Source organism: Polyodon spathula, chromosome 9 (genome assembly GCF_017654505.1).
Source record: "Polyodon spathula isolate WHYD16114869_AA chromosome 9, ASM1765450v1, whole genome shotgun sequence".
NCBI lineage: Eukaryota > Metazoa > Chordata > Actinopteri > Acipenseriformes > Polyodontidae > Polyodon > Polyodon spathula.
In genome coordinates this window covers 6,245,645-6,263,206 of record NC_054542.1, presented here as the reverse complement: position 1 = coordinate 6,263,206, position 17,562 = coordinate 6,245,645, and the positions used below count along the sequence as shown (strand labels likewise).

General features: G+C 35.0%; 1 protein-coding gene across 5 annotated transcripts in view; it reads right to left on the bottom strand.

The window, feature by feature from the left end:
• Positions 1–17,562, bottom strand: part of LOC121320367 (cGMP-dependent 3',5'-cyclic phosphodiesterase) — a 128,067-nt gene that overhangs the window by 41,984 nt on the left and 68,521 nt on the right. For 4 of the 5 annotated variants that reach the window (XM_041258611.1, XM_041258610.1, XM_041258612.1 and 1 more), the window contains 2 exons: positions 11,217–11,306; positions 9,303–9,394 (listed from right to left, as the gene is read on the bottom strand). In XM_041258611.1, coding sequence (XP_041114545.1) covers positions 9,303–9,394; positions 11,217–11,306 — 182 coding nt within the window. Of the gene's footprint in view, positions 1–9,302; positions 9,395–9,496; positions 9,972–11,216; positions 11,307–17,562 lie in introns of those variants that run through there. The other variant, XM_041258613.1, reaches the window with a different exon arrangement.

Genomic DNA, 17,562 nt, shown 5'->3' with positions numbered 1-17,562 from the left:
ATGAGATTTTTCCCCCCTGCCTATACACTACTTAATCAAGGCATCACATTTATTGAAACTGTTTTGTAGTGTGCAAGCACAAATTATTTTGTTTCATTTTGCAAAAGACGCTAAATGTGTTATGTTGTATTTTGTATTTCAGATGGACCTTGCAAAGAATGTAGTAAACACAGAGACATCCAATAATTCAATGCCCCATAAAAATAATATTTTCCAGGGAGTTAAGAGCCAGTGCGCTCAGCAGGGAGCGGATGTCACAAATGTCAATGTTAATAACGAGCAAAAAAACCTACATATGTTTCCAATTACACTGTTGTGGTTCTAGAAATGGCAGGTCTTATCCATTCAATGCCTTCCCATCAATGCATTTGTATTAAAAAAAATCAGCGCAAAGCATCCAGGAGAAATTGCATCAATTTAAAAATCAGCTGTGCAGATGAAAGTGGTTGGACGCCTTCCAATCAAAGTCTTATTTAAAAACAGCGAAATTACAGAAACAAATGACGCACTGTCATTACAGATTATATTTATTCTTTTAATCTTTCTTTTTTCAAATGTACAGAACTGTAAAATGATTTGAAAAAAAAACGCAATTAGCTGCATATAACATCATATGCATAGTGTGCATATTAATGTTGGTGGCATCGCGTTGCAGATGTTAATTATTTATTCACATGCAAATGGTGTACCTTTTGTGTTTATAGTTTTGTCAAGACATCCTGCCACCCAAACACCTGCGATGAAAGTGTCTATACAGGTATTTGAATTTTCCAAATTCATCTATTGTTTTTAGACAAACACCCTGCAGCTGGACTGCAAAGAGTGACACAAAGATAGTTAATTAATTAATCACAAATCAGTGAACATCAGGCTTCTGTCTACTGTGCATAAAATGCTCCGCAGTAGACTGCACACTGCAACAATGTGGACAAATGAGTGGTAGACTGTAAAATAAAGGGACTAGTTATGACATCAGCATGTATTTTTAATAGCATCGGATAAGTAATGATGATCAATGAATTTGTTCAAAAGCAAAAGCAAAACAAAAATACAAATAAATACATTGAACACAAATGGACTGAAAACAGTAATTATATTATAAAAAATACAGAATAGGAATAAAGAGGAACATAACCTTACCTCTTACTACTGTAACTGTACATATACTGCTTTACTGTAAATATGTAATGAATCTGCAGCGACAACAGATCTTTAGTGCAAATAATACATTTTGCCATATAAGTTAAGGTTTGAGTTAATTATGATTTCTAGCTTGTTTATGAAAAGTCTATTTATGCAACAGTGGCTTAAGGCAAGCTTCCTCTAGACAGTGCAGCTGACAGAAACGCAGCTCTGCCAGTTGTAGTGTGCATAGCACGCTGCCTTAGGCACAGTGTAGATATCCTGTAGAGTCAGATGGACTGCTGTCAAACCTTAAAAGGGAAAAAAAAAAGTTTTGCACTTCAGAATGCAAATGAGCCTCCAAACAAAAAAATTGCATTTATTTTTTTATTTTTTTAACCTTCCATGACTGGAATTTTATTTAATTTTTTAATCAGCCGCTGTAGGCAGTTTACCTTTTGCATGGTAATTTTCCCATGGTTTTATTATGAATGTATCATAATTTACTATGGTTTGCCTTGGTTTTCATTATATGCTTTACCATACTGGGCCCTCCAGGCTATACAATGCTGTCATATGCTTCTGTTATGCTTTATTACAAATTGCTTTGCTTTTGCTGTGGCAAACGAGGATATTGATCAGTGTTTTTAAGTTCAATTTAAACATATGTCTGCTGAAAACAAGCCCGTTTTCAGATTTCCATTGTAGCCTTTTCACTATATATATATATATATATATATATATATATATATATATATATATATATATATATATATATATATATATATATATATATATATATATATAAATTTGCTATTTTGAAAGTGATATTGCTGTAGATAAAGCTAAAAAAAAGCACAAAGTGGACTTTAAAATCTTAGCAAGAACACAGTGCTATATGTATGCAGACTTGTATGTCAACAAACCTCCCAGTGCTGACAAAATAATACTTTACACTCAGGCCTATTCACTTCGGGGCGGCACCGTAATAGCCAGCCTTCAGGTTGAGGTTGAAAGAGCAGGCCTGGGGCTTTACAAAGACATATCATGTGTCCGGATCAGACGTTCCTGGACAAAACTTACAGGATTCAGTCACATGACAGGACTCAGCTCTAAGTTTAGTTTCGAGCTTTTAACTCGGTCGCTTCCAAAGACAGCATTTCGTTTGCTCACCTGGTGACACTCTGTGGTCACAACACTGTTGTTAAAGTCAACAGATGACGCTCCCCGAACTGTTGTTAAACTCACGGGTGAGCCACCAGACTCACCGGGCTGGAAAGCTGGTGTTCACCAAAACAACATGAACGCCGCCATGGAGACCAAATTAAACACTGCTGTCAACTCTGAGATGGCAAATCCTTTAAGAAATGGTAATAGAAGTCCTACCAAATCTCACTAATTTCTGAACGTTTTTGTTTCAATTTAACTAGTCAAATTCAAAAACAAAGAAATTTGAATTTAAGTTGATGACGTTTGTAAAGATCACGCTTTTTATTTTATTATCTAACTTTGGTGTTTAATGTTCTAGCAATTAAGTCATGTAAAAAAATAAAATTGAAGAGTAATAAGACTTTTCTTTTAAACATGTCAAAACGTTTGTATGAATTTACTATTAAGTTTAATTTAGCATGTTACTATCTGCACAAAAAACTATGAAAAACAAACCCACCCGGTATTTCACATTGGTGTCATGTGACACACCAAATTAGATGATTTTAAAAATGAAGAACTTTTACAAAATAATGCTTTAATCTCAATTATTTTAGAAGAATCGAGTGTATCTTTTATCCTGAAGGAACATAAACTGCAAAAATATATCAGGATCGCTTCTGAAAATACAGCAGTGCACCCGCACTGTGTTTCAAAATGAACATACAGCCACACCCGAACTAAAGTCCTGCTCAGTCTGAAATGACTCTTGAAATCCATGTTGGAATACTGATTCTCAACATGTAAGTAGCCTTGAACTGTGTCCCTCTTTCTTAAGTTAGATCTGATGAACTCGGACATTTCTTTTCCCAATTCAGATTCAGAATCATAATCTAACTCCGTTTTTTCTAATAACAGCAAGTCTGTAATAGCCTTGCCTGCTGTACTTCCGCCTCACCAGCTTCTTTGCAGCGGTGAATAAATCAATGCGCCAATAACGGGTTCCTACAAAAAACTACCATGACCAGAATTCAATGGTTCATTCCTGAGAGAGATGTCAAGCCTGTAGGTACGTTTATGTGCATATAACTCAGGCACTCAGGAGCTACAATACCCAGCATACACTTCTTCTGAAAGTGCAGGATTGGGGCTTTACAATGACATCTCAATTGCCAGGATCACATGTTCCTAGAAAACTCTACAGTGCCCATGCATTCATCTGCAAGGAGACAGCAACCAAGCTGCTGCAGAATTTGTTTCATTATTTTTTTTCCCAGGTTCATTTCCTATTGAAGTTTACTGGTACAGTGTTTTTTTTTTTTTTACAAAATATGTAACAGTGATCAAGCATATTTTTTCTTGGAAAGCTACCTATTTTGTTGACATTTATTTTGGTTTCTACCACATATAGTCTGACCCTGTTGATCTTTCAGCCATATAAAAGTCGATGTTGTGGTCTTTCGTTTGATATATAACACTTGGTTGTACTGCATTCAAGTAAGAAGTTACACATAAAAATAAAAACAGTACAAAACAGGTGAAAATTGGTAATTAATTAATCTAACTAGATTACTAGTGCTTGTGGAGGTGTTCACAACACACTAGCCTATTAGTGTCACACCACGGTCGCTCAGAACCTTGAAATTTAGGATTTTTTATAAATAAATTATGTTAACAACATACAGTATCTCACCAAGGCTAGATTTATGAATGTATAGTTATCAGTATCATAGAAATAGATTCTCATTACACAGATGTGGGGGGGGGGGGAGACTGAAAGCTTCGTTTTTCAATTAAATGATTGACCATATATAAGAAGGTCAATGTAAGTTAATTAAAGTTGATGTCTGTGAAACAAAAAACAATGGGATGGCGAGATGGGGTGGGGACTTCTTTAAAGGAGGCTGCGTAGCATGGGAAGAATGTGTTTCTTAAACAGAGGAACAGTGGAATGCCAGTTCATTTGTAAGTTCAGACTAAACATTGACTATTTAGAGGATGTTGGTTATTTTGAGAACTTTTGCTTTTCCAGTAATTGAGAGAACAAAAAAGATACTAGTCACATTTAACATCCCACACTCAAAAGATCATCCTATTTAACTGATACATATTAAACTTGTCTTGACTATGTTTAGCTGGTATCATTTTCTTTGGGGTGCAAATGTAGGAACGCTACTATTGACACAACTACCGGTTTACAGTACTGTACATCAAGTAACTAAACACAGCCATCCTTCATGTACCAGAGACAAGGTCTGAACCAATTCCTGAATTACTGACTCATTCTAACAGAGACAGTCAATAAGCTGTAAGCAAGAAATAAATATTGGTTCCAAAAGTAAATCTTACCACAGGGCATACTGCAATAATAATAATAATAATAATAATAATAATAATAATAATAATAATAATAATAATAATAATAATAATAATACATTACCACCACTTTAAAATAGACCCACTCCCCTGTGTGAACAAATGTGACTTTTTAAATGTTGAAAACACTTGTTTCATAACAGCTTTAATTTTAGGGCTGCTCACCCTCTAGTATAAAATGACTAGGATGTTTATTTTTGGGAATCAGCTTATTTTCTTATACATTTGACCAGCCTTAAAGTCAGTTAATTCTATGTCTAGTTCTACAATATTAAGGTGATTCTAACAGACTTTCCCAAATACTTGTATAACATTTGTATAAGGCTCTCTATACTTATACAGAAGAGGGAGCTACTGAAATACACATTCCTATTCAAACCTGGATAAAAAAACAATGATCTGTACCTGCAGTCAATTCAGAGCAGCATATCAATTCAGTACGATGCTTGGGAATCTGGTTAGTTGTGGGTGTAATCAAGGAGGGGGTTTTGTTAAAAGGCAGCAGATACAATATTTAACTGAAGTGCAATCGCTGTCTTAATGGCAATTTTAAAAGCCCTGAAGTTTCACCTTTTGACCTCAGGTCCTGATATTGAAAGTGCGCTTCAGCTGGACAGATAGCTTAGATATAATGTTGTGATGTATTTCACAGCTCAGGAGCAATGTCATTCACTGCAGTATTTTCAATAGAGTTGTTTTTTACAGGCAGTGATACAGCCGATCAGCTCAAATCTGTCAAATACATTTAACACGTCTGTGAAGGCAAGTGGGCTTAGAACTACCTGTTTACATGGCCTCTACATGAAAACACACGATCTGAGTCAAAATATACACATTCATCTGAATAAAAGATACTTCTGGAGGAGGTCCAACTTGCAGTGACAAGAACCTTTATTATTTATGAAGGATTGACACATAAAACATCTGTGTTCCACTACAGTAGAGATCACACTTTCATAAAAGGCTGCCTTGAAACTCTGCTTGCTCCGAAGGACCAGAACACAACCAATATCATTGTGTTAACCCGTATCCTGGCTGAAGTCCTGGCTCAAGTCCAGCACACATCAGACAGCACAAGCATGCTGTAGAAATATTATATTATTATTATTATTATTATTATTATTATTATTATTATTATTAGCAGACACCCTTACCCAGAGCGACTTACAGTTGCATACAAAATAAAGTACATATCAAGAATTACAGTACAATTAACAGCAAATACCAAACACAGTATAGTTTAATATAGGGGCAATTCAACAGCAGATAACAGTGTTGATAGTTACATCAGGGTTAGACATAAGTGCAAGTGAAATATAAAATACAACAAATTGGATTAAGTGCAGGACTAAATTAAAAAAACAGTAAAATAGTGAGCAGATAAGTGCATTAAAGGCAGAGTGCTGTATTTTTCCAGAAGGGAAGAGTTGAGTTTTACAGGTGTTGTCTGAAGAGGTGTGTCTTGGTTAGGCGCCGGAAGGTGGTCAGAGACTGGGTAGTCCTGATATCCGTAGGAAAGTCGTTTCACCACTGCGGGGCGACGGTGGAGAAGGAGCGGGTTCTGGAGCCAGTGGAGTGAGCGGAGCAGTGGATTAGTGTGGGAGAAGCGAGGTAGAAATAACACCAGGAATAATAAAGACATAAATCCACCAAAGCCACTTGGCTTTTGTTCTCATTCTGAGATTCTGCATCTTTATCCACTAAAATATATAATACAAACAATATCAACGCCATATCTCAGATAGTCACCCTTGCACTTTCTATCTTTCCTTTTTGTAAGATGTAATACAGATATTTATTCTCCTTTTAAAGGTTATTTGCATCTGATATTGAGGCAGGATTCTTACTCTAGTATATACTTCTTCACAGAAGATGTCCTTTGCTGAGCAAGGGAGAGTGGCCTGACTGATAGAATACTTTGAGGAAAGAATACTTAAATAAGGTCGCAACACAATCTTGTCTAAGAATGAGAAGCAATCAGCCCTTACAGGAATACAATTTTATGCTGTATCCTTGGGCCAGAGTAGCACTAATGGACCATACCATCTTTTCTTTATTATTGATTTAATTTACTCTATAGATGGTTATACGAGGCTCTGTAGACCCTTCTGGCCATAAGACCTATCTTCTAAATAATCACCTGTCTCAAAGATGTAGTACACAAGAAAATACCTTTATACAGTACACTCATACAAGAACAACTCTGGGAAATAACTTGAGAGTTTAAATTTGGAAACACTCACGGGGGAATTTAGAGCATGTATTTGAAATGGGAAGAGTAGAATTTAGTTTTACTTTAAGATCTTTGCGCTCGATTCACTTTTTCTTACTAGCTCTAGTAAAATATTTTTTCACGAAACTGACAAATATAAATTAAGTCTACAATTTGTGTTTTACATTTTAAAAAAAGAACAGAATGGATACGTTCTTAGTGATAAATGATCTAATTAAGTATTAATTTATTCCACCCACAGAGGCAGACTAATGAATAAATTAACAAATGTATGCTTTCAAAATCACCTGGTTGATAAAGTTTCTAAAACTGGTGTTTGATAACGTTTCAATGAAGAAACTATTACAGATCCATATAATTTAGTTGAATATGAAATAATAACCTTTACAGTAGTACAATAGGGCTGTAATCCTTAATACCACCTTTATAGTTTAAAGAAAGAAAGACACTTAAAATACAAGTTTTTTAAATGGCATTTGCACTGTTAATATTCAAGCCTGGCACCCCTTGAGGATGAGCTAATTTAAAACAAAAACATATACTACACAAATATTTATACTAAATCATGTGTTTTCCAGTCTAAGCTGAATTTCAGAACAACTGGAATAAATTAGATTTAAAACAAACAAAACAGCCAGATCAGAAAATAAGCCATGATAGATGAATAACTGTAACAAAGCGAAAGAAGAATCCGTCACAAAAGGCTACAATTACATACAATGGAATCAGCTGACATGTGTACGTAAATATTGACAGTAAAAATCACGCAATGCAGAAGTCCGGCAGATGATCTGTTTAACTGATAAAAAGATATCGGAATGAATCAGCCAAGAAGTGTGAGCCACAGTCACAAAGATCAAGTGAATATGAGGTCTAACGCCTGTTATCTTTCATGATATTTAATGTGTTGTCCCTTTGGTCTCTGTCTTCAGACTACAATCAGAGAAAGAACCCATAGAAGTGCTGTCATTTATCAATCCCTCTGTCACTTCTCTGTCACCCGGAAACCCCTGGGACACATCAGCCAGCTGAGGTTAAAAAAGACAGCACCATGAGTCATAAAACCTTTCTGGGTTTATTCATTTGGTGACAGCTTTTCATTGCACAGATGCAACAGCCAAGATTTACAGCCGCGTTGTCCAGGCTGGGAGAATGAATCTACACTGAACAATTTAATCAGTCCTGCATCCTTGCTCTCCTTATTAGTTAATTAACCCTTTGCAAATTGCAATCTCTTTGCTGATAGTCATACTTTTATTGCCTCCCCCGTTAAACCACTTATCCAATCAAAGCTCTTGTCCTAAAGGAGGATTCAATTCAAGCAGATAGGACTTTGTGTGGCTATAAAGGTACATGTTGTTACTGGAGCAACTTTAGTGTATAAAATATGGTTTTTTTATTACAGTTTTTTTTTTAAAAATAAAATAATTCATATGTGAATGCTCCATCAATTACTACATCTGACATTATAGGAATACACACTGTGCATTACATGGAGTATGTCAAGGATATCGTGAACTAATAGCCAACTATGTCTTGTGGTCATGTAGTACAATGCAAAAAATAGAAGCTTTTTCCACTAATGTTTACCATTTCAAGAATTTAGTGGGGTTTTTTTTTTTATTTCTTGTTATATCCTTGGTTATCATTAGAATTGATAATCCTGTGGACACAGTCAAACCTAACGATCCACTCCAACTGGTGCCAATTATTTTGGTTAGGTAAGACTTCTTGTGCTCCACCTTCTTGTATCATAAAACATGTTTGTTTTCCTCTTCTCCTAGAGCCAACAAACCAAGCTTCAAAATAGTTTTCAGCTAAATGACCATTGCTGCTTCATCACATGACCCTAACAACTAATCATTTGTTTTCAAGATATCATTTTGATTAGGGACAAAAGGCTACAAAAAGGTTCACTGCAATCACATTTACAACTAATACTACTGCCTGTTGTTTTATTATTATTATTATTATTATTATTATTATTATTATTATTATTATTATTATTGTTGTTGTTGTTGTTGTTGTTGTTGTTGTTATTATTATTATTATTATTATTATTATTATTATTATTATTATTATTATTATTATTATTATTATTATTATTATTATATTATTATATATATATATATATATATATATATATATATATATATATATATATATATATATATATATATATATATATATATAAGTGTATTTTTTTCAGCCAAAACGCATAATTGGTGTACATTTTGTCATTAAGTGGCAGTAAACCATTGCTATCTTCACTGATATTTCAAAATGCAATTTTTATTCAGCTATCCTGCTTTATATATTTACAGCACACGTTACACATGATTCTGCATATTAAATTGAACCCTGTTCCAGTCACAGGGTGCTGGACTGCAGGAGGAGGTACCTGAAGTGAAGACAGGCTTACCTGAGTTGTCCTTCTCGGGGCAGCTCATGTGGAGGGTCATCACATAGCAATTTGTTGGTTTCCACATCCAACAGATAGACAAATATGCTCTCCTGCAAAGGAGAAATCATAACAAGATGTTGCTATTGCTCTTGCAATAAAGATCTCAAGACTGTGTGTGCAATGCTGGTAAGTCTTTATTGAAAACCTCTTACCCACAGAACTAGCATTGAGGTCTAGAAATGTACCATGGCCAGTCAGCTTGATTGAATTTGTCCTGCAGGTGATGTAAGTCTGCTACTTGTATAACAATTCAGGTCTGGCTTGGGAAAAAATGGTCCACTTCTTTCTGAGTTAAAGAGTTAGTTAAAGCTTACATAAGCTCTCACTTACTACTCTATACTTGCAAATGTTAAGGCATCCAGGTGTTTTATTTAGGAAACTATCCCATTTTCTATTAGCCACCTTAGGACAATTATTTTTTTCTTGCTAGATACGCCTACTTCTTTTTAGATATATTTATTTCTTTGGTACACATGGAAATTAAACAAGTTGGTTCTTCATGAGTGACACCATACCATACCATACAACTTGACTTTCCTTACAACTTCCCTTACCCCAGCCAGTCCAACACAAACAAATCTATCAAATTTACTCAGCTTGTTGCTGCCTATGGTTTTGCCATAGTTTTTGGTATCATACTGTATAAACTTTACTTTCTATTCTTTTGTGCTACTCCAATGTCCTTTAAATGCTAGAAACAAGTGGTACTTGTAACCATGAAATCATTGTTTAACATCTAAGTACTGTTCTGATTTAACATCAAAAACTTTCTTTTTGTCTTTAAAGGTTACAATCATGTTCTGCATTCTGTACAGTTCTTAAAAAAGAATATACTTTCAACTCATTTATTATGCTTAACATTGTATTTCACTTTCTAGTAAAGTACTTGAACTTACAATAGCGTTTTCTGTATGTCTATTTGTTTATTGGTAATAGCTAGTTTCTTTTGTCTACAGTGACCCTGTGAAACATTTATATTTTCTAAAAGCAACCTTGGTACAGCAATGGACTGCAATACATTTGACTTCAATAGAGTTCACATAATAATGGTATGAAAAGTGAAATGAAAACATTATTTCTGGTTGTCATGAGAACTACAATAATTGCTAGAAGGACGTGGCTTGTACATATTTCTGAAGCGAGTGAAAAGGAGAATAGCTGATTAGAGAAATGAAGGACAGGTTAAAAAAAAAAGAAGAAGATATTATCACACAATTCACGAAATCCATCCCCACCCCCACCCCCAATCCACTCTCCCCAAAAAGCCACACATTTAAATCTACCAGTCAATACATATCTTACACAGGGTTTCTCATTTCATATGTATACTGTATATGGGTTATACATCTTGCTTCATGCAGACTGGTAATTTTTTTTTTTTTTTATAAGTATCATCTGTAAACACTTTTGCTTCCTATGGGTGAAGGTCTGAGCCTTAAGTGTTTTTAAAGTAATTCTCTCCCAGTTAGCTGTAAAATTAACTATTTTCAAATTAATATATGTGAATGTTTCTAGGCAATTGCTATGAAATGACAGGATTGTAGTTGAAGGGACTGACTAACAATTGTAGGTGCCCCAAATTCATTTGGCCAACTAGACATGAGAAATGAAACACAACTGGATAGACTTTTGTATTATGAAAAATTATCAGAAAGTTATAGGATGTCAATGGGAGTTTTCTCCTTCACTTAGTGGCAATGAGATTTTACTTGAATTCCGGTACAACAGTTTAATATTAAAGAAATAACAGTCAATTCAACTGCCCAGAAATGCAGATTGCTAAAGGACACCTGTTCTGGGACTTTTGTAATTACAGTGACAGTTTAAAGGAAAAGTTGAAGTCGTTGCCATGATAAAAGCTACAGTACCTACCACTTTTGGGAGCACTGCCTCAAGAACATCTTTGATGGCTTCTCGTATGGAACTGGTCTCTATGATGGAGCCAAGGCTTAGTAATGCATCCTGGGAAAAAAACAAAAAGCATAAGAGATAAAATAGCATTATATGGACCAATTCCTAAAACTCAAGTCATGGGGCATACATATCAGTCATACTGCTACACCAAAATTGTAAGGTTGGCGCTACCTTATCCTTATTTGATGGAAGGTCTCTAGCAACTAGGCAGTTATAATACGTGTGATTGTTTATTAACAGTGATTGTATCTTGTATTGGGTTTTTGGGGTTTTTTCATTTTAAAGTGAAATCTGGTAATACTGTGCTCAAACAAAGGAAAATGATTTAAAATACCTTATAAAAACTATACCGCATCTAATATATTAATTTATACTGAATTATTTCAAACCTGAATCTCAAAGAATCCAGCTTTAGGCACAGTTCATGATAATGAACTGTAAATTCAAAGGCTTATTGCCTACACAACAATTATTTTAATTCACATCTTTTTAATACACTGTTATTTATTCCCTCGTTCCAGTTTAATAGTCTTCATTAAAGATCAGTTGTGATAATATTCATTGAACATCCTAATGAGTTTGTCACCCATTGAAGGCCAAAGTGATCAGTTGGTCATTAAAATTAATTAACAGAACAAGGATTCTGACCCAGCCATCTATTTATGAAAGGAGTGTCGAATCAATTAAACACCTCACAAAGTTGATGTCAAAAAAGACTAAGTGTGCTGTACGCTGTTATAGAGAGCGAGGAGGGATGTAATTGTACTGCTAAAATGAGCTCTTCTCTCACTGAAAGAGTCGTCACAAGCCTGCAAAACTGATTATTCATTTTCTGTTTCTCTCTCTCTCTGGAGCTGAAAAATAAGCATCAAGAATTTGAGCATCCTGTTACTTTTCCCTTTCCTATTCACTATTTCCATATTGAATGCTGCTTGTCAATGCAATTTTCCACACAACCCACTGCTTTTTAAAGTATAAAGAGGTTATCAGAAGCTCCCTCTCACTTTGGTTTTGGCATCAAAAATCAACTGTTCCCTTCACTCTTCACAATTCAAAGCAACTTAAGTAGGAGAGACTGCCCTTTTAAAAGCAAGGACAAAATGTAATTAAATAAACTGCGGCCAACTATGAGTGACAGCTCCTCTTTCCAAAGACTTTTAGTTTTGGTTTACATTTGCTATTGTTGCATTCATCTTGGCCCACAGGCAAAAACTAAGCGTATGTTTTCGATTGATAAAAAGAGAATAGCTTAAGAACTAAACTGAACTGCCAAATTGCAACGAATATACTTATCATAGGATGTACAGCATACAGTGCACATGTAAGACTGTAAACATCATTGGCAAAATATGTCAATGACTGACCAAGACCCCCAGGAATGCAATTGGACCACCAGGGATTCGTTGAGTTGACCAGCTATGCTGCTTAACAAGAACATTCTGGTGCAGAGAACTAGCATAATACAGTACAGATACAAAACTCCTTGCATTGGAGACTGGCTGTTGTCACCTCTGGAAACAGGGATAGTCTTAATAGTCCTGTTTAGTACAATTGCATATTACTAAGGATTTAAAAGCAGACTTTTAAATCTAAAGTGTGTGAACTCATTGTGCTAATTTAGTCTCTATATACATATTCAGCACTGCTCAGAACAGAGTCAGCAACAGTTTAAGTTTAACTTAACTTTAAAAGTCATGTTGACTTTTTATTTAAATTAAACTAGATTTAAGTTTTTCTATTTTCTTTCTGCAATTGGCAAGATAGCAAGGATTTGTGAGTCAGAGCTAAACCCCTCTTCACAGGCAAGTAAAATGTAGAAATGAATGATTGTAAAACTCTATGACTGAAATTGCACTTTTTTTTGTTTGAAATGGAGATATTCAGGCTAGCTAGGATTAACAGGATCCAATTTTGCAATAATAAAAAAAAAAATGCATTCCAGCTCATAGATTTTTTTTTTTTTAAAAAGGCTGAGAACTTAAGGTCAAATACTGCCAAAATAAAAAATAAAAAAATCTGACAAAAATAAAATAGGTTTTGACCTTTCTAAAACTAAATGTTTAATATAGTCCAAACTCGTTTAACCTTTTAACATTCAGAATACAGAAAGTACTTCATATCTCTGGAATAAATGTGAACGCAGTGAATACATTCCTGAGCAGGACCCAAGTCTAAAAAGACAATCTACTATTGTATAACTTTGGAAATAAGGGTGTGCAGGATCAGTAGAATAAATACGAAATTAACTGTAGATCAGTAGGAATTATACCAGCTTCTGTGACCCAAGGTATGGGTTCATATATTGCTTTTGTTCAACACATAGGATTTGTGCATGCACCATTTTGACACCCTGTCAGCAAGAAAATGCTACCATCAAGATAAATTGAGATAAAGGTGTACTAGCAACTCTGTACTATAGCTGATTCTGTAGGGCTGTGTTTAAAAATAACTGGCCATTGATTTTAGCTGGCGTTACATGGTCTTTAGGGACATGAGTTCTAAGAGAAATGCTGCTACCTTTAAACTGTTAAAGGCTTGAGTTAAAGCTATGCAGAGCACCTGAAGAGACTGGAAGAACCTCCCCTTCTAAAAATGTAGTAGATCGCCGAAACAGTACCATAACACTGTAAACAAACCATTTATATCTGGGCATTATGCTTACTGTATAGCGTTGTACATTTTCAATATTACATTTACATAAGGGGATCAGAATAAGTCCCTGCCACCATCCCACCTAATGTTTGGGTGATCTGTATTTCATGGTTTAACCTTTTCCAGTAATTTACACTTCCGCACAGCAAATCTGAAATGCCAATATGTACGTAAGCCAGGCTGCAGTTTGCTGGAGGGCATAGCCACTGAACCCTGGAGAATGAAATTAATGATCTTAACACTCTTCATACAATTGGGTTGCCATGGAAGCATTATTGCATTATTGCATATGCCTATCCATTTATTTTTTTATTTATTTTTCATTTAAATATATAGTTATGTGTGTAAATTATACCCCATTAACACTACCAAATCCACATAGAAAGAAAATATATTCTCAATATATTTGGTGTATATGGTTCATACATTTAAAATATATAGTATTAGAATACATATGTAACAGTTTACATTTATTTAGCACTACAAGAAGCATGAAACTAGTTTATTATTTGGTTTGATTATTCATGTGAAAACCAGGACCTCCCCCGGGACCTATCCTGGTAAAATTGAAAAAATAAATAAATAAAATCTTCTACATTCAGAGAAAAGCAACTCTTTGCATTTCATTTCTGGCTTCATGCATCCCCTCTAATTCTACATTAATAATATACAGTGAGACAACCTAAAATTAACTTAACCTGACTTTCATGTGAATTTGTAATGCCAAAAGACATGCAGTAGCATTTAGAGTATATAACTGGGATTAGTAGAGAGATAACATGAATAAATTCTATCCTAACACAGCTAAAATCCCAATCCAAACACATGGTAAGATTCAGAAAAACGAATGCTTGAATAATTGCAAATTCAGTAATAGAACATTATGTCATTTACATTGAGAAGCTACACTGTCAACTCATTATCTATTGTGATACCAGAGACTGGAATCATTCTCTAAATGTAACTGTAAGAATACAGCAATGACATATTTCTGCTTTACTATACCAACTACTGGAATTCAGTTATCAATAAAACAGTAGCAAATACAAGAGAGAGTTCTCCATTAGCCTTGGACAACCCCAGTATAAGTGCCATAAACAGCAACTTTCAGCACTAAAGGCAAGCTCTATTTGTCCTGGGTTACAAAGTGTATACTATCAGTTATTCTTGCAGCCTTTGCAATATGAAGAAATGTAAGTGGGGGACTGTTTTGATGGTTAGGACCACAAAGGAGCTCCTAGAACCTCAGAAGTTTTTTATTGGAAGCTTTGTAAAGTAATATCAGTGTTTACTGTAGTTTTCTATTGGTCACCCAAATAATGGTTTTTCTAAAGAAATTGTTAAAGACAGTGAGGCAAGCCCTTCTGGGATAAAGCACGCGTATTTGATTAAGATGGTTCGGCACAGTTTACAATACAGTATGTGTTCTACTTTAGCAAGAATCTGCCATAACTTCAAACACAGAAGGATAAAAAAACATTTTGAAAAAAAACTATGGGCTGGATTCCCAAAGCCATTAAATCCATTAGTGCATTTTTGTTAAAAGGATAAAACAGAATTGAATTCTAAATGATTTAAAAAAAAAAAATAACTCAAGACTACATACAAGCCTCCTAAATGAAATGCCTGAGTGGTTTATTTCTGGCTTGGTAATGTTGTTGTGTGAGTTTTTCCTTTCTGAAAAATAAAGGCACTAATGACAATTTGCAGCAATAGCTTTTAGAATCTAGTCCTGTCTATCACTGATGAAAACGCTTTTGTAGAAATTATTGTTAAGCTAAACTTGGTTTCTTTAAGTATTATTACGAACTTCACCGACCCCTACAATTGTTAATGTTTATAAAATCTCTGTACTACACTTAAGGGGTGTCTAATAATCACTGGTACACTCATACAAAAAGAAATATCTCTTCGCAAACACCAAGCCAGAGAAGCTGCAATCTTTTGTCGTTTGCCATAATCATACAGTAGCTGTGTTTTTAAGAATACTGCTTTTCAAGGTAATGCACGTATTTGTTTAAATCAATTCAAGGATGTCGCCTTCAGTTAGTTGTGTCCTCGCTTACTAATGGGCTGTGTTTGATTATCATTTAAATCCATCATGTCTTATCTCTTTAACTAAGTGGGGAAAAAAAACCTTACTGCCCACATGGGTACAAGACCTTTCCAGAAATGTGCGCACTCAATGAAGTACACTGTCTAAATATAAATACAATAATGTTTTTATTAGCTGCTGCATTAAATTAAATTATAAAGACCAGTCACGTGTCATGTAAAACAAATGAGCTATAAAATAATAAATACACAGCGAGTCACGTTTAAAATACACACTGTGAGCGCTGCATGGAACCTGACCTGAATTGCACAACTGTGGGAATAAATTGGCACCACATGGCTTGTTCACTGGGAGACTAAACTTCTTGCAACGTTAATCAGACCCAGATCACACAGGGATCACAATTAAAACCCTGTTAATGAAAGTGATACAGTATATACGGTTTGGAAACAACAGATGATTTACAGCAAGACTAGGGGTATGGATTGTATTGAACATTTTACCTCACTAGACCCCTTACAAAATGCCCTGGCTAAGGCCTGCCAAGGACACTACATTGAATATTGCACCAGTCTTGGCAGTCACAACTCAGGGACTTTTATTCTGGGTAAAATACAGAACAAATGCTTCACCCAGTCATTCAGCATTGTTAGTAAATTAATCATATTTAGGGTACAACTGAACTCAGCATATTTTTAGTGGTGACAATTATCTATTCAGGGATACCAAGTTATTTAGTAAGTAAAGGGTTAATGGGTAACACAATCCCCACCCTTAGTCTGGCTGTGAATTATCTGTTGTTTCCAGATGTAGATGTAGATATAATACATCATTTGAATTGGTAAAACATTTTTTACATTCCTTTGCTAATGTATGCCGACCAAATAACAACAGACATGCTTAAGATCTTCTTAGTATAGCACATGGCACATGCTTCTGAAATGCATTTACCTTGTCAGTTTAAAGCTTAATGTAATGGACCTTTTTACAGGGGAGTCAGTGGATTGATTAGTTTGGAGTTTCTCAACCAAGTAGGAATTGGATTGAAATAGTACTGGCATCAGCAGTTCAGTGTTGATGGAGATTAAAGAAGTATAGTGGAAGACACTGCTACCAGAAATTCTAACTATTGCTTTAGAAATGCAAATAATTTTGTTTACTGACGGACATGATAGTCTAAGTCTGTCCTTTGTAAGTGCCTCTTTAATCATTCTTATTATTTCACCGGCCTTAGAGAAAACAACTTGGGTTATTGATGTAGACTGAACGTATATCATACATCAGTTTATATCAACATGCCAAGATTGATGTATTAATATCGTAGCGATCTCGGTTCTCCCAGGCAAGAGCATCACACAGGACGAGGCAATCCACACACAGGCGGAGGGCGGACGAAAACCGGGGACCTCTCGCACTACAGCATAGCACCGATACTGCTGTACAAAAGAGCCGGCTCCTTTCCAAGGCATGTATATAGGGCTTATGTATTTGTATGTGATTACGTCACCTACCAGTCCTCCTCCTGCCTTCCCCCATGCACACTACAATATTTACAAAATTCATAAATGCATACACGCTATTACAAATACATTGATT